The sequence below is a fragment of the Rhincodon typus genome, chromosome 8 (assembly GCF_021869965.1).
Source record: "Rhincodon typus isolate 14 chromosome 8, sRhiTyp1.1, whole genome shotgun sequence".
Lineage (NCBI taxonomy): Eukaryota > Metazoa > Chordata > Chondrichthyes > Orectolobiformes > Rhincodontidae > Rhincodon > Rhincodon typus.
Genome location: NC_063339.1, coordinates 79,778,697 through 79,803,306, shown reverse-complemented (window position 1 = coordinate 79,803,306; position 24,610 = coordinate 79,778,697). Strand labels below are relative to the sequence as shown.

Here is a 24,610-nt window from a genome sequence, read left to right as displayed (position 1 = left end):
GAAAGTTAGTTAGCTTTATTAGTTACCAGAATAAATCATTTTTCACAAGATTGCACATTTTTACAACATCTTCTGATAAATAATTCTGTATAAAACAGATAAAAAGTACTTTACAAAAACTAGGCAATTACTTAAAAACCTGGACAGATCTTGACAGGAGAAGCATGAAGTAAGATTGCTGTTTTGCACATGAGAAGCAAGGGCAGGGGAAGGTCCCAGTGCAAGAGTAACATTACACTCCCAAGTCACATAACTGCATTATAACAACATTTTACAGTTAATTTATAATTACAAATAAGTTAAAGCTAAATTAAAAATTGAAATAAAAATTCAAATACACTACCAAAAATGAGCAAATGTTTATCCCCCTCATCAAAAAATGGTTATAAACTAACACATTGCAAAACTATATTTAAAAATGATTATTTCCTCTAGCTGAAGCATCTCTTTTGCCTTTAAAAACTCGGGTTATTAGGAACTGGTCGCTGGATTCAGGTAAATTCACTGCTTCAACAAACAACAAGTCATAATACAATGCAAAAGAACATGCTAGGAATATTGGAGAAACTACAGCTAGCAAGCTTGTTCGTTCACAATGAAGGGTGGAGAAAGTGCAATGGTGGAGGAGAACATTGGAAGGTCTTTCCAACATCATGCATTACGATGTGGGCATTAGTCTTCAGCTTCTTCTTCCACTTGTTTAATGACAGGCACCCCTAAATTTAAAAGAGATTACATCATCAGTAAAGTTGCTGGTTGGCTTTCCAAAAACATGAAACAAACTTGAGGTGATGCTGACCATTCTGTAGAGGGTAAGCGCATGTACACAGACCAAACTTTGCCACCCTATGCTTCTGTGAAACATCTTGGGGATGTTTTAGTGCAGTGATAGTGATTGACAATGCACGTTGCTGATTCACCCTTTTCATTTATAGTGGTTTTATAATGTCACTTACACTGTTTTCTGAAAGGATTCAGATTAAACTGTATTGATAATACAACACAGTTCACTGGTGCTTTCATAGAAACATAGAAGATAGGGGCAGGAGGAGGCCATTCAGCCTTTCGATCCTGCTCCGCCATTCATCATGATCATGGCTGATTGTCCAACTCAATAGCCTAATCCTGCTTTCTCCCCATTACCTATGATCCCATTCGCCCCAAGTGCTATATCTAGCCACCTCTTGAATATATTCAATGTTTTGGCATTAACTATGAATTCCACAGGCTCACCACTCTTTGGATGAAGAAATGGCTCCTCATCTCCGTCCTAAAATGGTCTACCACGAATCCTCAGACTGTGACTCAATGTGACTGTTCTGGACACACCCACCATTGGGAACACCCTCCCTGCATCTGCCCTGTCTCGTCCTGTTAGAATTTTATAAGTCTCTAAGAGATCACCCCCTTCCACCCCATTCATCTGAACTCCAGCAAAAACAATCTCTTCTCACATGCCTGGTAAACTTTCACTGCACTCCCTTGACGGCAAGAGCATCCTGCCTCAGAAAAGGAGACCAAAACTCATGTGGATGAATTGTTTATCTTTACAACAGAGTTAGCAGACAAACTGAACATACCGTCCAGCTTCTTCAACCTAGTCAGCCTCTTTGTTGCTTCCTCCACCCAGCTGCCTTCAGCTGAATACTTCTCTTCAATGGGATTTCCTACGAAGACGAGGTCGACCAGATTGGGAAGATCAGCCAGTTTGCTGAACTCAGCTAGAAGTTAAAAGAAGGATACAATCAAATTTGTGTGCTTACAACAGACAGAGGTGGGGCAGATCAACATGTGTGCGTACAGGGGAAGACAGGAAGACAGAGTCAGAAGAGAATTTTAACTTGATTGCATGATGGGATCTTGAAGGTCCTGTACCTGGGAAACTCAGAAGTGCTGCAGTACTATCAAAGGCTTTTTACCCAATCATTTACATCAGACTTCCGGATTTCTTCATAAATTAGACAAAGTGGGCAAGATGATAACCCAGAAAGGTGGAAGTTGATGGATTCTGGAGGTGGAGATTGAACTGTCAGACGCTTAAACATTAGATATCTGTAGCTCGCTTTAGTGATACCTCCCTGAATGCGATTGATGTTTGGAGACTAAGATACCATGAATAGATACAGTTTATTAATAATCAAAGGAAGCATTTGCTGAAATCGGGTGGGGTGCCTGGAGGGTGTGAAGCCACACTCAATACAGTGGCAAGCAATGACTTAATGACCTCCTCAGTGCAATAAAGGCAAGTTTAGTGGCACATTTAACTATATGTGACTGTATCACCTCAACCCCTCAGTGTGCCTTCTCAAGCCCACCTTTACACATCACTGCTCACACCAACTTAACTTTCAGCTGCACACATCCTTTGACTACATATTTCCTCACATCCACACTGACAATCACCTTATCTTAATCTCTCATAGCGACCCTCAAGAAGTACGTTCTCATCAATCTGTTCAATACACACCATTAGACTCACTCAGTGGAGTATTCTTTCCCTCTATGTAGGAAAGGGAGCACAGAAATGAGATATCACAGTGCTGTAGGGTATACAACACTCACTAAAAGACTTAATGTCAGTGAAATATTACCACGTACATAATGATGAAGAGGAACATTCCTACCAATTTTAATCCATGGCTTCAATCCCCCACATTCAAACATATTGCAGGAAATGGGGTGGGAGAACTATGAGACCTTCTTGGAGTTTACACATTTTGGAAGGTGCACTGTTATACGCACCAACCTAGACATACACTTCAGTGGGATCAGTAAGAAAGATAGGGTTTTCATCTGATGTCTCAGTTATCATGTGAACAACAGTGAACGAATGGTACTAACAAGAAAAATAATGAAGATCCCATACAGAGGATGGAGGAGACTGGGGCTTTGGCTCAGTTGGACAAAGGTACTGAATCCAGGATTCATTGATGGAGGGGTTACTTCTAGAGCACAGTATCAAACTACAGAGTATCTAACACTGGAATCAAGCGTGTACATCAAGTACATGCAGCCACAGGGCCTCACCAATGGCTTACACCCTGAGCACCACATTAAACAGAAGTGATGAAATATTAGTTCAACAGCACAAACATCAAGTGCAGATGGGCCATGAGAAGATGAAGGTGAATGGAGACATGGAAGTGAGGTTTTGCTGAAAGTGTTTTTACTTTTCGTCATGGTAACAGGCCAGGGGAAGAGGGATGGTGGAAAGGTGCCTAGAATGCTTCATGTATCTAGCTAAAGACGCTCTGTGCTTGTAGAACATCACAAGCTGGCAACATTGTCAAGAAGTGACTGCCTGGAAAACATAATAACCAGAACCTCTGAGATACTAATGTTCAGCAAGCTGATCTTCTGCCTGAACATCCGGTGTTGCGGGATTCACCTCCTGCTCATCCACCTGAGAAGCAACAGGTTCAAGAGAAGCTTGGTGTTGCTTCTGCTCCTGCTGTCCATCCAAGTGAAAACACCACAAACAACCTACAATGCTGACCTGATAGACCATAGCTGGAGATCAGATGTACAAACTTCCAAAGGCAGCTGTAAAGTCAGTGACCTCTCAAGAACAAGCATCGAGCAAAAGTCTTTCTCACAGGCAGGAAAACAGTTTATATGTTTCAGTACTTGAGGGTATTTCTTCAGCCCCCTCAATTGTTGCTGTAATGTCAGTCTTGCTCCCACTTGCAAGTTCCAGGAAGTCCAGTAAACACATGGAACAGAAATTAAATTATAAAGCACATTATAAAAATTGCTCTTAATGAGACATTAAGATACTGAAATGAACTACCCTACTTCTCCCTGCACTGCAGTTACATGTGGAAGCAGGCAGATTGAAACTGGCTTTCGAAAGCGTTGTAGATTTCAATCCTACTCCCAAGCCCACTTACTCTTGGAAGTTAAAAACTTCTGATAGTCAGAGACAAAAGGCCCAATTTTAACTCTGAGTGAATGAGTTTACAGAGAGTTAAAGTGTTACCTAGAGAATCAGAGTTGACAGACAACCTAAATTAATGAACCACTGGAAATAATGCCTACCTCCCTCATCTAATTTCCAAGAGGATTCAGGGATATAACAGTCAACATCTCATTCTATCACATAGATGTGATAATATACCTTTGAATCCATCACATGGAGAGACAGAGACATGAGTAATCAGATTGCAACTTAAAATGGAGATTGCAACACAGGAAGGTACCAATGAGAGGAGTACTGGTGCCTGGCCAGAGAAGAATCCAAAGTTATGCAAGATTAAACAGCACAGCACATTGTTCGCTAAAATCACTTCAAATAAACAGTGAAATGAGGGCAAAAATTTAACATCCCTCTGCTAATGCATGGGAAAAGAGACTATTGAAATCAGTCAATAGACAAAAGGGGCAAAAAGACTTACTGGAATAATAACTGAAAGAACAGAGGATGCTGGAAATCAGAAACAAAAACAGAAATTGCTGGAAAAGCTCAGCAGGTCTGGCAGCACCTGTGGACAGAAATCAGAGTGACCCTTTCTCAGAACTGATGGTAGCTACTGGAATAATATTGGGGAAATGAAATGGGGGACAATGAATAGATATAAAATGAAACCATCAGATTGCAATTTGAATGGGGCCTCAGTTCAAAATAGGCATGAAGTGACTGGGTCATTATAAAGATGGTGGAGAGGAAGCTTTAGAGTACTATGATCTAATCTTTTTACTCAGTACCAACACAGACCCATTATTAGGTCATTAGACTACAATACTGTAGAGGTTAGAGATTTGGCCACAATTGGAAGGGGGTAAATATCCCAAATATTATTGGAACATATTAAGTCAAGAGACAATGAGCAAGATGGATACCTAGTGGCAGCAGTAAAAGGTAGCTATCTGGAGTGCAGAAGAGAAAAACTCAGGCCAATGCTTTTCAAAGTTTTATTTTAACTATTTAGATTCCCAAATCAAAATAACAATGTTTAAATCTGCAGCATTATCAGATACTAAATGAATAGTTTGTGTCAGCTTTTACCGTGGAGAAAGAAATGGAGATTAGAGAATGCAGAGAAATAAATTTGATGTTTTAAAAACAGTTCACATTACAGCTGGGGAGATTTGAGAGGTCTTAGAGACCTCTTGCAGAAATATCTGCATCATCTATAACTACAGGTGTGATGCCTGATGACCGGAGGGTGGCTAATAACGTACCCTTGTTTAAGAACGTTTGTAAGGCGAAACCGGGGAACTTTAGACCCGAGTCTGACTTCAGTGTGAGTAAATTGTTGGAGGTAATTATAAAAGATAGGATTTACGGATATTTAGAGAGGCAAAAATTGATTAGGGATAGTCAGCATGATTTTGTGCGAGGAAAATCACATCTCACAAACTTAATTGAGTTTTTTTGAGGAAGTTACCAAAAAGATTGATGAAAGCAGAGCAGTAGACTTGGTTTTCTTGGATTTTAGTAAAGCCTCCGACAAGGTTCAGCATGGTAGGCTAACTGGTAAAGTTAGGTCATACGGGATTCAGGGTGAGCTTGCCAGTTGGATACATAATTGGCTTAACGGCAAGAGACAGAGACCAGTGGTGGAGGGTTGCTTTTAGGACTGGAAGCCTGTCACCAGCAGTGTTCCACAGGGATTGGTTCTGGATCCTCTTTTGATTGTTATTTATAAAAATGATTTGGATGAGAATAGAGAAGGCATTGTTAGTAAATTTGCAGAATACACCAAAATTTGTGGCATAGTAGAAAGTGAAGAAGGTTTTCTAAGATTACAAAGGGTTCTTGATCAAATGGGTCATGGACTGAAAAATGGCAGTGGTGTTGCATTTTGGTACAAGAAGCAAGCGTGGGGCTTATACAATTAATGGTAGGGCCTTGGGTAGTGTCGTAGAACAAAGGGACCTAGGGGTTTAGGTGCATTTTTTTTGAAGTTTGTGTCACATATAAAAAGGCATTTGGCACGCTTGCCTTCATTGTTCAGTCCTTTGAGTATAGGAGTTAGGCAGTTATGTTCAGGTTGTACAGGACATTGGTGAGATCTCTTCTGTGCCCAGCTCTGGTCGTCCAGTTATAAGAAGGATATTATTAAGCTGGAGAGGGCTCAGAAAAGATTTACCAGGATGTTGCCTGCTATGGAAGGTTTGAGTTATAAAGCAAGGCTTGATATGCTGGGACCTTTTTCCACTGGAGCATAAGAGGTTGAAAGGCGACCTTATAGAAGTTTATAAAATAATGATGGAGTTAATAGTAGTTGTCTCTTCCATAGGATGGGGGATTTTTAAGGTGAGAGGAGAGAGATTTAGAAACTGTATGGGGGGCAGTTTTTTTTTACTCAGAGGGTGGTTCACATGTGGAATGAACTTCCTGAGGAATAGGAAAGAGATGGAGGGATATGGGCCAGGAGTAGGCAGGTGAGACTAGCTTAGTTTGGGATTATGTTCGGCATGGACTGGTTGGACCGAAGGGTCTGTTTCCATGCTGTATGACTCCACAACTATGACAATTTGCAAAGAAAATAATAAATATATTCGCATAATGGACATATAACTGTCAAATACATTTCAACATGGGGTAAATGTGAGATATTTTATTAGGTTTCATGGTTTTTGTAGTAGAAAATAATTTAAATAAGACTGAAAAAAAAGGAATCTGGGAGCACAAATACACAAATCTCTAAAAGTAGCAACACGTTAATAAGGCCATTTATAACAAAAAAGGCTAGAGTTTACTTCTAGAGGGATAGAATTGAAGAGAGATTCTGCTAAACATAGTTAGAATACATATGGAGGTACTGCTTACAGTTCTGATTACCATGTAATGAAAAGGATGTACAGGCACTTGAAAGATGCAAAAAGGTTTTGTGAGGGTGATGCCAGACTGTAAGATCATACTCATCAGAACTACCCACTTTTACCTCCTTCCCAAGACCGATAAACATGGTTGCCCCAGTCATTCCATCTTTTCAGCCTGTTTTTGCCTCTCTAAACATGTTTCTTCGTGTCTCAACTCCACTGTTCTTCCCTTGTGCAGTCTCTTCCAAACTACACCTATAACTTCTCATAAAAAAAAACAAAAGAACTGTGGATGCTGGAAATCAGAAGCAAAAACAGAAAATGCTGTGAAATCTCAGTGCGCCAGGCAGCATCTGTGGAGAGAAAGCAGAGTTAACATTTTGAGTCCAGTGACCCTTCTTCAGAACCAGAATAATCTTCTGAAGGGTCACCCCAAACAACATCCTCTAACATGTTCATTCCAGATCACTCACTTCAGTTTTCATCCTTTCCCAAAGCACCAAACATCTTCCCCTGCACATACTCCCACCTCTGCCAGCACAGCACTGTAACACCCTCATCCATTCTCCAGTCACCGCAACACTTTCCCATGGCACCTTGATGTGCAAGCACAAGAAATGCAAACTTGCCCTTTCATCTCCTTCCTTCCTACCATCTGAGATTCCAAACTCTCCTTCCAAATGAAACAGTAATTCACATCTTTCAATCTAGTATACTGTACCTCCAGCTCACAATGTAATCTTCTTTACATTGACAAGACTAAACACAGATCGAGGTGCAGATCACTATATGATCCCAACTTTCCACTGCTTATCATTTTGATTCTCCACCTTCTTCCAGCGTGACCTCGCTGTCCTCAGCCTACTACTGTTTCAGAGAGGCCTAACACAAACTCAAAGAACAGCACGTCATTTCTCGACTTGACACTCTTACAGCATTTGGAACCCAACAATGAATTCAACTATTTCTGATCACAACTTCTGCCTCCATCCGGTTCTACACATCTTTTCTTCCTCTGTTTTGCAGGTTGGTCTTTATTGGTTTTCTTTAGTCCTTCATGTTTTATTAGATGGTTTTTATGTAGCAAGTCACACCTCATTTGGACAAAACATTTGTTTCTTCATTATCTCCATTACCACTCTTTTTAACTGGCAATTCATGAAATCCTTTGTTATTTAATCTCTCCTGGTCTCTGCTTTATCACAGGCCTTCATCTTTGGCCTTCCTGCCCTCTTTTCACTTTTTTCAATCTGATGAGTGGTCACTGACTGAAATATGAACTCAGTTTCTCTCCACAAAAGTAATTTATTTTGTTTAGTCATCCCATCTGGAGCTTGTAGTAAACTTCTACATGAAAATTGCCTGGCATTTAGTTGTTTCAGAGATAGTAGGAATTTCTGAAGAAGGGTCTAGGCCCGAAACGTCAGCCTTCCTGCTCCTCTGATGCTGCTTGGCCTGCTGTGTTCATCCAGCTCTACACCTTGTTATCTCAGATTCTCCAGCACCTGCAGTTCCTACTACCCCAGAACATTAACTCTGTTTTTTCCTTCACAGATGCTGCCAGACCTGCTGAGCTTTTCCAGCAACTTTGTTTTTGTTGCTATTTGACTCACTGCATCTGTGATAACTCTTTGAACAAACTGGTCAATTAATCCAACTCCTCTCACATCCTTAATGTGGGCAACATTGAAAGTCACGATTCCAGGTCTCTAACAATGCTGTTCTGCAACTGGCCACCAGATGGCATGAGAGCAACTCAGACTGCTTGCAGTCATTTCAAAGACACAGGAATAGAAACCAGCCCCTGTGCCTGTTCTGGCATTTTAGTGAGCTCACAGCTGATCCGTACCTACTTTCCTTAAAACTGCCTTACATCCTTTAATTCCATTGATAGGTTTTCATTAGTTAATCCCAGATTTAAAAATTAACAATTGATCTGGCATGATGCACCCTTTGCAGAAGAGAGTTCCAAACTGTGTCCTCATTCTACTCCTAAAAAAATCTGCCTTGAATTTTCAGATCATGTCCCATAAACAGAGCCTGCAATCAGAAGAAATAGTTTCTCACCATTTTACTTTATTTGCTCTTCTTAATATTTTGAAAATTTCAATCAACTCCTCAACCATCAACTGGAGGAAGTACAATCCTAGGTTGTGTAATCGTTGTAATTAAACCCTTGGTAAATCAACACTGCACTCTCTGCAAAGCCAAATTAAAATTCCTAAAATGTGGTGCCCAGAGGTCCAGGTGTGATCTAATTGGGGTTTTATACAACTGAAATGTGACTTATTCGCCCTTGTAATTCAGTCCTCTAGGTAAAAAGGCTGGCTTTACAGCAAGCATTTTGTTTATGTATATGTCTGTTTGTGATATTTTAACAGTTTCTATATTGGACCCCAAAGTTGCTTTGGGCTGTCACTGTTTCTAGCTATTCAGTCGTGGAGTCTTTGAGGTCTACAGTATACTGAAAAAGGCCCTTTGACCAGTTGAGTCTACACTGGTCAAAAAACAACCACGTGACTATTCTAATCCCATTTTCCAGCACTTGGTCCATAGCCTTGTATGCCTTGGCATTACAACAGTACACACAAATATTTAAATGTTATGAAAGTTTTTGCCTCTACCACCCTTACACGGGAATTTCATATTTGCACTAGCCTTTGAGTGAAAAAAAAACTTCTCTTCATTCCCTCTAAACCTCCTGCCCCTTACCTTATATCTATGTCCCCTGGTTATTGATCCCTCCAATGGGAAAAATTCCTTCCTGCCCCTCAATTTTATATATCTCAGTCATGCTCCCGCCACCCCACTCCCATTACCAAGGTGACAATAGCGAAACATGTAAACAATTACAATAAAATCAAGCAGGGTTTTGTGAAAGGGAAATCGTGTCAAATTTATTAAAGTTCTCTGTTCCATTGATAAAGAGGAACTTGTGGTATTTGGATTTCTGAAAGATGTTCCATAAGGTGCCACATAAGAGATAAAAGTCAAGAACACAAAAAGATAAGAACACAAAGTGCTGGAGGTAATATATTAGCAGAGATAGTATATCTAACTGTAAATAATGGTGGCACAGAGATCAGTGTTGAGGTCTCGAGATTTTAAAATTTATGTTAATGACTTGGATGAAGGGATTAACTGTATTGTAGCCAAAATTCATTGACAATACAAATAGTGGTAGGAAATCAAGTTGTGAGGAGGTCACAAAGAGTCTGCAAAGGAACATAAAAGATAGGGCAAATGAGTGGGAAACAAATTGTCAAATGGACTACAAAGTGAAAAAAATGCAAGGCTGTCCACTGAGTGGGAAGAATAGAAAACACAACTGTACTTAAATGGTTAGAGACTACAGAATGCTGCAGTCCAGGGGAATCTGAGAATCCTAGTGTACAAATCATAAAAAGTCAGCATGGAGGAAGAAATTCGGAAGGCAAATGGAACATTGGCCCTATTGCAAGAGAAATGTGACATAAAAGTAGGGAAGTCTTGCTACAGCTTTTCAAGACATTAGTGAGACTGCACCCACTAGGCTGCTTCCTGGGATAAAAGGATTGACAAATGAGAAAAGGTTGCCTTTATTCTTCAGAGTTTTGAAGAATTAAGGGTGATTTTATCAAGACAAAAATTGTAATGTCTGACAAGGTTGATGCTGAGAGGATGTTTACACTCAAGGGTGAGTCCAGAAAAAGGGAGCACAGTTTCAGAATAAAGGTTTCCCATTTAAGATAGAATTAGGGAGGAATTTCTTCTTTGAGGGTCATTAATCTTTGGAATTCTCTTTTTCATAAAGCATTGGAATCAGGATCATTGAATATGTATTTGAATGAATTTTGTTATGGCAGGCAGTCGGAAAAATGGAGTTAAGGCCATAACCGGTTGAGCCATAATCTTACTGAATGGCAGAGGAGGGTCAAGCAGTAGCACGGCCTACTTCTGTTCCAACAGCTTCTACTGAGGGAGCCTATCATAAAAACATAGAAGATAGGAGCAGCATTAAGCAGCATTCGAACCCTCAGACGGCATTCATTATGGTCATGGCTCATCATTGAACTCAAAACCCTAATCCAGCCTTTCCTTTTAAATCAAACCTTCCAGTTTTCAGTAACACCTTTGATTCCCTTTCCTCTGATTCCTTGCATAGGTTCCCAACAACCTAAATTTAGTTTAAACCCTCTCCATTCACTCTAGCAAATACTCCACCTAAATCATCAGTCGTGGTCCTGCCCAGGTATAACTTGTCCAGTTTGTACTGGTCCCACTTCCCCCTGAATTGGCCCCAGTGCTCCAGGAATTTGAAACAGTCCCGCTCACACTAACTCTTTAGCCACATGCTCATCTGATATATCCTGTTTCTACGCTGACTGGCACATGGCACTGGTAGCAATCCTGAGATCACTACCTTTGAAGTCCCACTTTTCAGATGCTTCCTAACTCTCCATATTCTGCTGTTGAAACCTCATCCCGTTTTTCTACCTATGTCATTGGTACCATCGTGTACCACAAGCATTGGCTGCGCACCCTCCCTCTCCAGGATGTCCTGTAGCTGCTCTGAGACATCCTCGAGTCTAGCACCAGGGAAGCACCATACCATCCTGAGTCTCATTTTCAGCCACAGAAATGCCTATCTATACCACTTACAATTGAACCCTCTATGACTATTGCATTTCCACACTTATTGCTCCACCCCTGTGCAGCACATACATTCTGGAAGTCGATACAATCAATGACCATTGACAATCCTTTGTTCACTACTTTTGTAATCTCTTAAGAAAATTCAATCAGGAATTCAATACTCTTTGCAAATTCTTCTGGTTCTCCGCTGTTCTGAAAACATTTTTCAGTCCTTGATCTTTAATTATAGACACCAGCATTTTCTCTATAAAAAATGTTCAGTTAAGTGGTCTATAATTCCCAATTTCCGGCTTTCACATTCCTTAAATAGCAATTAATTTAGCAATGTTTCAAGCTGAAGGAACTGTTCCTAAGTTGAGAGGACTTTGGAAGGTTATAATTAGAGCCCAAGAACAAGTAGATTGACATCCATCTGCTACTTTGCATTAAGATTACAAACTCACTGAGTGGAGATTTCCAATGTATTGAACATTCCAGCACTCATCACAGCACCAGAAAAGGCACACTGATGAAGTCAGGAAGCTTGAACTTCAAATAATCACAAAGGTATTGACAGAGGTTTGGTGATTTTGTTCTTACCTGTGTGTCAGAGCATTGTGGATCCAAATCCCAGCTCAGAGATTTGAATCCACCGCCTAGACTGACATTTCAGTGCAGTACTGAGGGAGTGCTGCACTGTTGGAGGTGCTATCTTATGGCTGATGCCTTAGACTGGGGCCAATAGAAATTGCTGGAATATCTCAGCAGATCTGACAGCATCTGTGGAGAGAAATCAAAGTTAAAGTTTCAGGTCCAGTGACCGTTTTTCAGAGCCCTAGGCTGGAACTGTTTTGAACAGTGATTAGTTTGGTTCTTATTTGGTTCATTTAGAGGAAAGCATGCTAAGGACAAGATTGTATATCCTGAGCAAGTCGTTTCTGCAAGAAGTGCATGATTAATGACTTGGAACACACATGCTAAAACATCAGAGCAACAAAGTCTGAACACTTAATTCTTTTGCTGTCACGAATAACCCATTGGCCAAAGCAAGGCTTCGAAAAGCGAGGGCTAGGAACCCAAGTGGAGACATGAACTGAAAGCTTGAGTTCACAAGCTCTGAGGCAGCAAAGTTTCCGTGGACTGCTGACCAACTTATAATAGCTGGTCTTCCCATTCTAACAGTACTCACTGAGGTGGTGATGACAATTTCCAAGCCTTGAAAAGGCATCACAAAGGGAAAAAAGTGAAAAAAAAAAGTTGGCTAATGTGTTCTTCTTTCCAAAAGCCAGTTGCTGCAAAAAATAAAAACAGCTCTTTTTCCCTTCTATTTTCTTGAAGATTGTGTGTATGTATTTTTTAGGGATATTTAGAGAGACAGCATTTGTACTTCTATATTTCAGACCATATTTTAACCAACACAGTTCTGAGGAAGGGTCACCGGACCCGAAACGTTAACTCAGTTTTCTCCTTCACAGATGCTGCCAGACCTGCTGAGCTTTTCCAGCAACTTTGTTTTTGTTCCTGATTTACAGCATCCGCAGTTCTTTTGGTTTTTATTTGGTTCATATTTTAACCAATTCTTGCGTCATTATTGAATAAGATTTGATTTGATAATAAACCAATAATTGTGTTGATTAAGAAACATTGTGAACAGATCTTATTGTTAAAAACCTAATATAATATGGTATTTAGTTGGTCATCTTTGTCACTGAAACATGTTTTTTTATGTTGTGACCCCTGGAGCAGTGTGATGGTGCATTCCTTCAGCCTCAGTCGTTAGACTGCAATAAAACAATGCTTCATTGGTTAAAAAGCATTTTGGGATATACTGAGATTATGAAACACTCTCTAAGTGCAAGACTTCCATTGTTAAACAAAATGAAGCATACCCCAATCCTTTACCAGATTGTTTGACATGTACAGTACTTGCAGCTTCCTCATCGCATGAATTCCTTTGAGCTTCTCAATCAAGTTATACGAAATCCACAACTCTTCCAGTGTTTCCCCCACTGCCTCCTGTAGGAAATAAAGTAAATCTGATTAACACACCAGATTTTCACCGAGATCCAGGCATGTTGTCTGCTTCCTTGTAATTTGACACAGCACAGGATTTGTGAATTAAACACAAATTGATTGAGCAACAAACACTGCATTATTGGAGACAATTAGCAAGCCAAAACACTTAAAAAAAAAGTGAAACTGATTACAAAAAATAATTTAAAAGACTATTGGAATGTTATCCTCCATTTCCAGTGGACTAGAAAATTGATTGAATTGGTGTTTATCTGTTCAGAACTCTGGTTAGATTGCATCCGAAATAACAGTGCTCAATTTTGGGCACTACACCTCAGGAAAAGTACCGAAGGGTAGGCAGTGACAATTTTGTTTTATATTTTCAAAAGATGTGAACCTCGCTGACAAGGCCAGTATTTGTTGGTCATGATTGACCACACCATTTCACAGGTCAGTTAAGAAAGAGCCATAGAATCCCTATAGTGTGGAAGAAGGCCATTTGGCTCATCGAATCCACACCACCTCTCCGAACAGCATCTCATGCAGACCCACCTCCCTACCCTATCCCTGTAACCCTGCATTTTCCATTGCTAACTCAACTAACCTACACATCCCTGGACACTATCAGCAATTTAGCATGGCCAATCCACCTAATCTGCACATCTTTGGACTGAGGAAACCAGAGCACCCGGAGAAAATGCAAACTCCACACAGACAGTCACGAGTGGAATCAAACCTGGGTTCCTGGCAGCAGTGCTAGCCACTGAGTCACTGTGCCGCATTTCTAATGGGCCTGGAGTCACGTGTAGGTCAATCCAGGTAAAGGACAGCAGATTTCCTTCCCTAAAGGGCACTGGTGAACCGGATGGGTTTTTACAGCTATCAATAATGATTTTAGTTTTATATCATCTGCTAACTTTGAAATTGCCCTGTGCACATCATGGTCTAGATTCATTAATATATATCAGGAAAGGCAAGAGCCCCAATACTGACCCCAGGGAATTCCATTACAAACCTTCTTCCAGCATGACAAATATCCATTGACCACCTGTTCTGTTTACTATCCCTTTGCCAATGCACAACAACACTGCTACTGTCCCTTTTATACCACTTATACCTTTTATATCTCAAGTCTGTTGTGTAGCACTGTATCAAATACCTTTTGAAAGTCCATATACACATTAACAGCATTCCCCTCTTCAACCACTTCTGTTACCTCTTCAAAAAACTCCAGCAAGTTAAACATAACTGCCCTTTAGAAATCCATGCCAATTCTTTCCAAACAACCCAACTTTATCCATTTCTACTAATTCTGTCATAAATAATCGACTCTAAAAGCTTTCCCATAAGTTAAACTGATGGTCTGTAATTGCTGGGTTCATCCTTACAAACATTTTTGCACAAAGGCACAATGCCTGCAATTCTCCAGTCCTCTGGCAATTCCTGACTCTAGGGCATTTTGAAGAATTACTGCCAGCGGCCCTGCAATTTCCACTCTCGCTTACTTCAGTATGCATCTCATCCAGTCCTGGCACCCTGTCAACTTTAAATAACCAACACTTACTCTGAGTTAACTTTTAACTTTTCCAATGACACCCCTCTGACCCCACTAGTGATACACCTCTGTCATCTACCTCCTTGGTAAAGTCAGGTGTAAAGTACAAAGTATCTCAGCCATGCCCTGGTGTGTAAATCCCGTTTTACTATTGATGCATGTATAGAAGACTTTGGAATTATCTTTTGATGAACATGTTACCAAAGTAGGATAGTGGTATTTTGAAGGAGAAGTTTAAATTAATTGGGTGACAACTTTTCCCAGGGTAAAGGACATGAACAGTCTAATCTTACTTTCTTTGATGTAAATTCACCATGCCCTTTGTTGTCCCCCCCATAATTCAACTAACTCAGAAACTTTTTCCACTCTGCATTGCTTAGCCTTTTATTAGCTAAACTCAGAGCCATAGGGTAATTTATTAAATGGTTACAGCACAGAGAGAGTCCAATCAGTTAGTCATAGCAAGCTGGCTCTCTTAAACAGCAAATTAACTGATTCTACTCCTTCGTTCTTTCCCTAATACTGAGATTTTTTTATTCTCTTCAGATAATTACTTAGTTCCCATTTGTCCAAATGAAGTGTCATGTTGTCAAGAGATAGTCCAGAGAGAGATACAGAAAAAGTAAGTGGTCAAAAAGATTGGCAGATGGAGTGTAATGTAGGAAAATGTAAACTTGTCAATTCTGGCCTGAAGAAGAATAGAATTAGCAATAATAGAATTATTATTTAAATGGAGAGACATTACAGAACTCTTAAGGTAAAGAGGGATCTGGTCCAAGAACATGAACAGCAGAAAGTTAATACGCAGGCACAGCAAGTGATTAGGTAGGCAAAGGGAATGCTGGCATTTGTGGTAAGGGTTTGTGGTAATCTTACATTTGTGGGGAGGTTCACTCCACCTGAAAAGGGCCTTGGTGCGATTACACCTGTAGTGTGTGCACAGTTTTAATTTCTGTATTTGAAAATAGATAATTGTATTAGAAGCAGACTAATTTCTGAGATGAAGGACCTATTTTACAAAGAAAGGCTGAACACATGGGACATATATTCAATGCAGTTTAGAAGAAAAAGAGATGACTTAATTAAAAAATACAAGAACCTAAAGAAAATTGGACAGGCTAGATGTCAACAGGCATTTCCTCTTCAGGGAGACTAGACTAGAACTACAGGACGAAATTTAAAATAGAGATTTCGTTTTTAAGAATGAGATAAGGATTGTTCTGTCAGATGGTTGTTTGAATGTGAATTCTTTTCCCAAGAAAACAGTGGCAGCTGGTTCATTGAAATTATTCAATGCTGAGTTGATAGATAGGGAAGTGGAATGGAGATCATAGCTAGATCAGATAAGATTTTGTTGAATGGCGGAGCAGGCTCTAAGGGCTGAATGGTCTACTTTCAAGTCCTATGAATCTGCTTCCACCACCCTTTTAGGGACTGTGTTCTGTCAGTGTTTGAAATGTAGGCTTCCTTAAAAGTAGATATTTTCTAATCAACCTGTCCAGAGATGTTATTAGAAACAGGTAGGACTTGAATCCAGGCCTCCTGGCCCAGAGGTAGGGAAACTACCACTGCACCATAACAGCCTTCAAGGATAAATTAGAACAGCTCCAGAGATGATTGAAAGCAGGTGATGCAATGAATTTTCCAGGAGGCCTGGGTTCAAGTTCAATCACCCCAGGCATATGTCACAAAGTATCTGAACAGGCTGATTAAAATAAATACAAGAACTGGGATCTTCTTCATTATCTCCCCTGCTGTACACCATGTTGGTTTATCTCCTTCCCTTGTGTTCCCCACCTTTTCGTTTTACGTTGTTATTGCACTGCCCTGGTGAGGAGCTCTTCTAATTTGCATGTTTTGTTGATCATTTGGGTGATCTGCTGATGGGTTTTTGAAAATAAAGAGCTGGACTCTTCAACCTATGGTCCAGAAGTCCCTCCTGTCCCAGAAGTGTGTTGTAACAAATTTGAACAGATTGCTTAAAAATTCTTTCCACCAGTATCCTTGAAGTCTTTAGAGATGGGTGGGCATGGCAGGGGTTGGGAGTGCATTTTCTCCTCTCCAACATCATTTTGATTTAATTCTCTCCTTAGTTTCCTTCCCCTTTTTTGTTATTGTTGCACTGTCTTGGTGGACAGTGCATTAATGTTTTCATAAGTGATTATTCAGGTGATTTACTGGTGAGTTTTTAAAAAAATGTTGGGTTCTTCCCTAGTGCGATGTTGACTTTGGGGGAATATGGAAACTGGTGTTTGCGCTAAATTACAGATTTACTGTACATTTACAAATTGCCTAAATAAACATACAAATGCTGGTCTATTAAACACATTTGAATTCCTAACTACTTGTTGTTTAAAAGAAGCTCTTCAAGTCACTGCAGCTTCTTCTATCAATCAATTTAAAATTGGTTCCTTCTGGTTCTTGCTCCTTGCATCAATGGGAACAGTTTCTCTCTAGCTATCCCGTCTAGACACCTATGACTTGAATACCACTACTGAATGTCCTCTCAACTTTCCCTTCTATACAGAGAATATCTCCAAATCATTAAGTGCAGCTTTCAGCAGTGAGGTTTAGAAGAAGATGGTGGAACTATATTAACATACCAGACCATTTAAATTCTTTATATTGTTCCTTCCCAGTGACAGAATTGTTAATTTCTCTGGAAAATATAATTAAATGAAAACATTTCACTTTTTAAGTAACACGAGGTTGACATGCAGAAAATTTATCTAAAAGTTTTCAGCTACTCTAGACATTTTATAACTAAATCTCCCTTTCCCCATCTTGCAGCCAGGTAATCCCTTGAAAAAGACTAAAATCAGGGAATTCATGGGCCAATAGGAGCAAATTACTGCAGAAAATTCCAAGTGCTTCAATACAGCCCATGCAATTCTGAACTCTGTTCAGGGCTAAACATGGTTATTAGGCCAAAGATCAGATAGGGATATAAAATTAAGTGATACTTTGAACATCAGTTTGCACCCCTTCAATCCCAAGGCGATGCACAAGTTACTTGCACAGTTTGCTGCTACAAGCAGTCCGTTTCTCAGCAACGATGTGGAGAGCACCTTCAGCCACATGTCATATAGTAGTCACTGAGGATGCTGCCCAACTGCCACATCAATTCCATTTCAGTGGCTGACTCAGTGAAGACAGATCATTATTTTTCTGGAAGTTACAATCTAGCTTGACCTTCACTTGATTTTTCTGTTTAACTCAGGAAAGAATAACAGGTAAAAACAAAAAAACTGTGGCTCTGAATGTGCAGCAAAATAACACATTACTTACTGGTCTAGTTGCCTTCTATAAGTAACTTGTGAAGCAATCCCATTGGCACAGATCTGATAGGTCTCTGAATAGTCAGGGTCTATCCTTGGAGAAATCTCAATGTACTAGATAAGTGGTAACTTCCCAGGAAATATAAATTTCAAATTACCTAGCCTCTGAAACAGTCTGAGAAAATCTCCAACTCAAGAGTTAGAATTGGAGGCTTTAGAAGGGAACAATTTACTTTAATAAACAAAAACGGAAGTTGCTGGAAAAGCTCAGCAGGTCTGTCAGCATTTGTGAAGAAATAAATCAGAGTTAATGTTTTGGGTCTTGTGATCCTTCCTCAGAAATTCACAGAAGCTGCCAGACCTGCTGAGCTTTTCCAGCAACTTCTGTTTTTTTTCTGATTTACAGCATCTGCAGTTCTTTTGGTTTTTAATTCACCTTAATAGTCAGCCAGGAAATGTTAGACGATTAACACCCAATCCTGCCTAAGTATAAAACTGATGCCTCTCCTCTAAACAGACACGCAAGCTAACACATCCCACTTCAACTCTGCTCAAGAAATCTCCCACAGATATTGGAATTTCACTTATCTGGCAATCTATTGCCTCATGTGGCACATATCTCTCCCCTACCAGCTAGTAGCTTGCTAGGCCACTTCACATAGCATTGAAGAATTATCATATCAATGTGGACTTGGGTCACAGATTAGCAGACTGAGAAAGATCAATCGGCCTGCTTTCCTAAAGGACATTAATGAACCAGTCAGATTTTAAATATTCCAATAGTTTCATGATCAAGTCTATTGATGTCAAATTTTCAGTTTCCAGACGTTTTAAAAACCAAATTAAATTCTGAACTTGCCATGGTGAGATTGTAGTTCCAGTTCTCTGGATTGCTAGCCAGGTTAAATAAACCCTTCCCTACCATACCCAATTTTGTACGGTGGACATGGTGCTGTACAGTACATGTGAACCAAGTGTTTAAGTCAGTGGATGATACAGCAGAAAGCCAAACACTTGTATCTGTAATTCTGCTAAGAGCATTAAGTAGCTAGATTTATTAACATGAATGGAGTTGACATTACATTTTTGCTTCTTGTCAATCTCCGCATAAATGTGGAACCTAGGTTGAGAGTGTGATTAATGAAGATCACAAAACTTAAAGCAATGTTACTGAAACTTTTTTAAAGTTGACTTTTATTGAGAGAGAGACACACTTACTTAGTCCATTCAAGTTTGCTATCTTTTCGATGCAATTTGTCGAAAGAGATAACTTCCTGAAAAAAGGTTGAAAGAAGTGGTTTACATCTGAGATATCTTGGACCTTTCTCTTTTTCAGCATTAACTGATTTTCCACTTGTTTAAAGTAGTAATGTAGCAGACAAACTGTGGATAAAGTAAGACAAATAAAAACACAGAAGGTCTTAACTTGCTTCCAATGCACGTTTGGAACGTGCTGCCAAAGGCCGCGGTAGATGTGCACATTGTGCATTAGTGGTGGTGATTATTAGGGGGTGGGTGCTGGATGCTGGATGTGAAAGTATCTGAGGTGATGGATGACTGCTTAGTCCAAGGTTCCAGTGTTTTGCAGTTGCATACACCTGGGGTAAATGGATAATGTTTCATTTCACCTTAATCTTGTAGGTGATGAAAAGTGTTTGGGGAGTCACACAGTTATCAGTAAAAAGAATATGGAGAACTGAGGCAGAAGTAGAAAGATGTAATTGTTCTTTAAATAAAAGGGAGATAGTTAAAACAAAATTGATAAGCAGGTAGTACTGGGGTCAAATTATAACTCAAAGTTTACAATATGCATTATATTGACAATGTTTTTTAATCAGGAGTGCTGACAAAATTCCACAGAGATTATCGATCTCAAGCAGAATGATGAACAATTAGCCTCAGTACTTCTGGGGGAGGGGGGCATTGGGGAGCGGAAACAAAGGGGAAGGGTTGGGGAGCTGGAAGAAAGGGAACAAATAGGTAAGGGGGAAGAAAGAGTAAGGGGGGAAAGAAAGGGAAGGATGGGCAGTCACAATTGGGCTTGAATACTCTTCGACTCAACGAAAAAGAATGTCTAACTAATTAAGATACGCGACAATGGTGGAAACAGACCCAAACAAGTCAGGAGCTACAACAGAAAGGAAAGAAACCCTGGAGACTTTATGGCTTTCATAATATAAGTACTCATTTTAATGGAAGAAATGACTGGGTACGAGCAAGAGACACCCGCAAACACTCAAGAGTCAGTCTTGTAAAACTTACTCGCAATTACTCAGCGTAGAGAGGGACGCATCCATCTTCTCAATCGGTGGTACTTGGCCATATAACTTCACCTCCACAGCTTCAGCTGCCTTCTCACCTGATCTTTCTTCCTGAAAGAAATAAATCATCCAATCTGTCATTACCGTTTGAGGTTTGTGCTACTTTCTCACCAAATACTTCTGAGCCCTCGTTCTTCTCAATCTGTCATGTTCAATATCCCTACGATCCTTCAAGAGTTCTGCACTCCAACTCCTGGTCTCTTGCATATTCCCCCTCATTAATTAGCCTATCGTAAGGTCATGACTTCTATGTCTAGGTGCCAAGCTTGACATCCAAACTTTCAACTTCCATTTCTTCCTTTAAGTGGCTCAAAAAAAACTTCACTCTCTCTTCACCTCTTCTCACCACTGCCTGGGGCCCAGGTCACCCTCCCAACCCACTTGGACCAAAAGACCAGGTCTCTCTCATCTCCTCCAGGACTGGAAGTCAAGGACTCTAAATCTACCCTTCTGTGTTAAGGGTCCAGGTCCCTCTCTGCTGGCCGGAGACTTCAGCTGCATCAATGATGCAGGTGGACAATCCAGAAGGGCTGACAGCAAACAGGATGCCATGTCCAGATTCCTGGTGGAAACGATTAAAGTCACCAAGCTGCACAACATCTTCAGTATCCCTGCAGACAGAGTGCAATGTAGATGCATCTGGTTGCGCCGGGGGGTGTCTATCCAATCAAGAATAGATTTCTTGTTTGTGTCCCGCATGTTCTTGGTCAGATCCATTGAGGTATAGCCAGTGTTACTCTCTGACTACTGCCTCCTGCCACCTACAGGATGACCAGCATGCTGGCAAGTGGAAGCTGAATCTGAAATTGTTGACTCCAGAAAACACTGAGGAACACAAAAGGGGTTACACAGGTTGGAGACCCATGAAGCCCCTTTTTCAGTCTCCAGCAGACTGGTGGGAAATAGTCAAGTGAAACATCAAGAGGTTCTTTAGACAGATGGGGTAAACTGTCCAAATCCAGAAAAGCATGCAGAACCTACTCCTGCTGCAGACAATGGGGCTTGATGTCACAGAGGATCTCCAGGGGGTGAAGAGCCACCAAGCCTTGGTCTTTGCCTTGGAAGCCTCAAAGGTAATCTTCCATCCAGGGTCCGCATCATGAAGCAGGATGAGACATGTTCCTGTTTCTTCTTCCAGAAGGTAGAGAAGGACAACTTTGTACTCAGCAGCCTGAAGGAAGATGATGGCTTGATAACACCATCCCAGTCCAACATCCTGAGGATCCACAAATTCTTTTATGCCAGATTATATGACAGGATGCCCACAGACAGCACGGCCTTCTAGTTGTTACTGTCCCCTATCACAGAGGTCTTAGACGACAGCACACAGGGGAGGCTTGGCCAGCCATTATCTCTGGATAAGCTCACCAAGGCCCTGGAGTGCTTAGACAAAAACAAAACTACCAGTCAAGTTGTATTCAACTCTTTGGGACTAGATTGGCCAGGACCTGCTGAAGGTGTACAACAGTATGCTTCTGGCAGGTAGCATGTATGAATCCATGAGAAAAGGTACTATCACCCTCACCTACAAGCGAAAGTGGGAAGAGGGAGGAAATTAGAAATTGGTGACCAACTTCACTGCTGAATGTTGATTACTAAATCCTGTCTAAAGTCATTGCCAACCAGGTCAGGTCTGCTCTGGGACTAGTGATTCACTCTGACCAAACAGGTGCTATACAGGCAGGACAATCTCTGAGAGCATCACGCTCCCCAGGGCTATGTTCACCTACGTGCAGGACAGGGTGGAGTGGACACCTGTCTCATCAGCCCAGACCAGGAGAAGGCCTTTGACAGGATATCGCACACCTAATTTGGGATATGCTCTCCAACATCGACTTTGGGGACGGAATTCGCAATTGGAAGCGACTGCTCTACACCAACATTGGTAGTGCAGTCTCAATCAAAGGACAGGAGTCAGAAAGCATCCCGATCAGATCAGGAGTCAGGAACAGCTGCCCACTCTCTCCTGGTCGGCACTCGGCATCCTCAAGGCCCTGTGGGAAAAGGAGAGGGTAGATCCTGTCAGGTTGTTCCCTCAGCAGAATGCCTCATCACCAGAACTTTACAATTTGCACCAAGACATCACTTGGCTGGGGCGAAATCCTTCATGCACACCCGGACTCTTGTGCGCCACCGCATGCTGCCCTCAAAGCAGCTGCGAGGAGGGGCAGAGACTGTCACAGAGAACATCTTCTGCTGGAGTGTACCTTTGCAAAGGAAGTCTGGAGAAAGATGCAGTGGTTTGTGTTGAAGTTCGTCCCAAGCAGGTCTATGACGCAGGACTCTGGGTTCCACAGTCTATTCCCTAGGATGCACACCAAAATAAATATTGACTGCACCTAGAGCACCATCAGCTCAGTGAAAGGTGACCTCAACCAAGTGTTGCAGACTGGCACATTCCAAAGTCCAGGATTATGTGCTAAGGGACACACTAAAGCTTGCAGCAACTGCTGCCAAGGCACAGTGGGGAGAGACCACCATCTAATGTCTTTCCGTTGAAGTTAAATCGGCATCGTTCAGTTATCAAACCCGCCTGCAGTGCATCAAATATATGTTATTGTCTTGTACAAGTAAGAAATGCCTTTGGTTTGTTTCGTTGGGTAGAGTCAAACTCAAATGTTTGTTTCTCCATATGCTACTATACAGCTTTAGTGACTATGTATGTATATAAAGATATCTTCATGAATAACGTATATTTTTGAAATAAAAAAGGTACCTTCAGGACAGGAGACACCCGTCCAGGTCTCTGTCCAATGCCTCCCATATGCCCAACCCCTTCCCAAGCCCGCTCACCCCTACTCCTTTTCCGCACACCCAACCTCTTCTTATACCCTCGCACCCCACCACTTAACTCTACTACTGACTACTACTACCCCAAAACTCCCTCCTTCTAAACATTCTCCCACCACTACCCTAATCCCTTCCCACCCCCTCCCCTACACTTTTCCATTCTCTTCCCTAACTTCGTCTCCTTTTCTCCCCTCCCTCTCTTTCTTTCCGCTCTGCTCTCCCCCCCTTCTCCCTCTCATCCCATAAACACCCACCATCCCCAACCTCCTCCCCCCAGCTCTGTCCTACACAGCCTATACCCTCCCTTTCACCCTATCCCAGCAGGTGTGAGGGGTTCCTTCCCGCAGACACTTACCCACTTGGCCAGAGCCTCTTTGATGGTGGTCGCTTTGGCCTAAACAGAGATACAAAGACAGGGAGAGAAAAATAATCAGTAGTTACTATGAGAGTTGTGAAGGTCAGGCCCTGCGGTCAGTGGTCACTCTCTCTCTCTCTCTCTCACTGACCGGGCCGGTGGTCACTCACTCTCTCTCTCTCACACCAGGCCGGTGGTCTCTCTCTCTCTCTCTCACTGACCGGGCCGGTGGTCACTCTCTCTTTCGCTGATCGGGCCGGTGGTCACTCACTCACTCTCTCTCTCTCTCTCTCTCTCACTGGCCGGCCCGGTGGTCACTCTCTCTCTCTCTCTCTCTCTCACTGACCGGCCCGGTGGTCACTCACTCACTGACCATTTCTCCGGACAGTCTCCGCTCGCGCGGCGGTTGCTAGGCAAACAGGGAGCTGCGCGCATGCGCGTTACTGTACGGGCAACGTGGGGCGGAGCTTGAAAACCGAGAGACCCGAAATACCCCCTTTTGCCCCTAAAATACCCCCTTACCCTTAAAATAACCCATTTAACCCCTAAAATACCCCTTTTATCCCTGAAATACCCCTTTACCCCTAAAATACCTCTTTCACCCCTAAAATACCCCCTTTACCCTAAAATACACACTGTACCCCCAAAATACCCCCTTTACTCCTAAAACAACTCTTCTACCCCTCAAATAATCCCGTACCCCCAAAATACCCCCTTATCTCCCAAAATATTCCCTTTATCCGTAAAATATGCCCTTTACCCCTAATATACACCCTTTACCCCTAAAATACCCCCTTTAACCCCAAAATATACCCTGTACCCTCAAAATACCCTCCATACTCAAAAATACCCCTTTACTTCCAAAATATCCCCTTTACTTGCAAAATAGACTTTTTCCACAAAATGCCCTATATAC

At 41.4% G+C, this 24,610-nt stretch overlaps 1 protein-coding gene across 2 annotated transcripts; it reads right to left on the bottom strand.

Moving 5' to 3' along the window:
- Positions 1-24,138, bottom strand: dnal1 (dynein, axonemal, light chain 1). Of its 2 annotated transcripts, XM_020509712.2 has the most exons (8): positions 24,068-24,138; positions 23,695-23,733; positions 20,491-20,600; positions 19,447-19,502; positions 17,554-17,609; positions 13,272-13,398; positions 1,581-1,721; positions 1-716 (listed from the first exon to the last, which is right to left on the bottom strand). In XM_020509712.2, the coding sequence occupies exons 1-8, from the start codon at positions 24,068-24,070 to the stop codon at positions 673-675; spliced, it is 576 nt and encodes a 191-aa protein (XP_020365301.2). In that variant the 5' UTR covers positions 24,071-24,138; the 3' UTR covers positions 1-672. The 2 variants fall into 2 exon arrangements, with proteins under 2 accessions (XP_020365301.2, XP_048456520.1); XM_048600563.1 differs by lacking the exons at positions 1-716; positions 1,581-1,721 and adding an exon at positions 1,728-3,683.
- Between the last annotated feature and the right edge of the window lie 472 nt (positions 24,139-24,610).

Coding starts and splice junctions, on each gene's coding strand:
- dnal1 (XM_048600563.1), bottom strand. Junction 19,503..20,490: donor TCTACGCTGAGTAATTGCGA/GTAAGTTTTACA, acceptor ACCTTTTTTCAG/GAAGTTATCTCTTTCGACAA. Junction 3,684..13,271: donor CAATCTGGTAAAGGATTGGG/GTATGCTTCATT, acceptor GGAACTTGCAAG/TGGGAGCAAGACTGACATTA.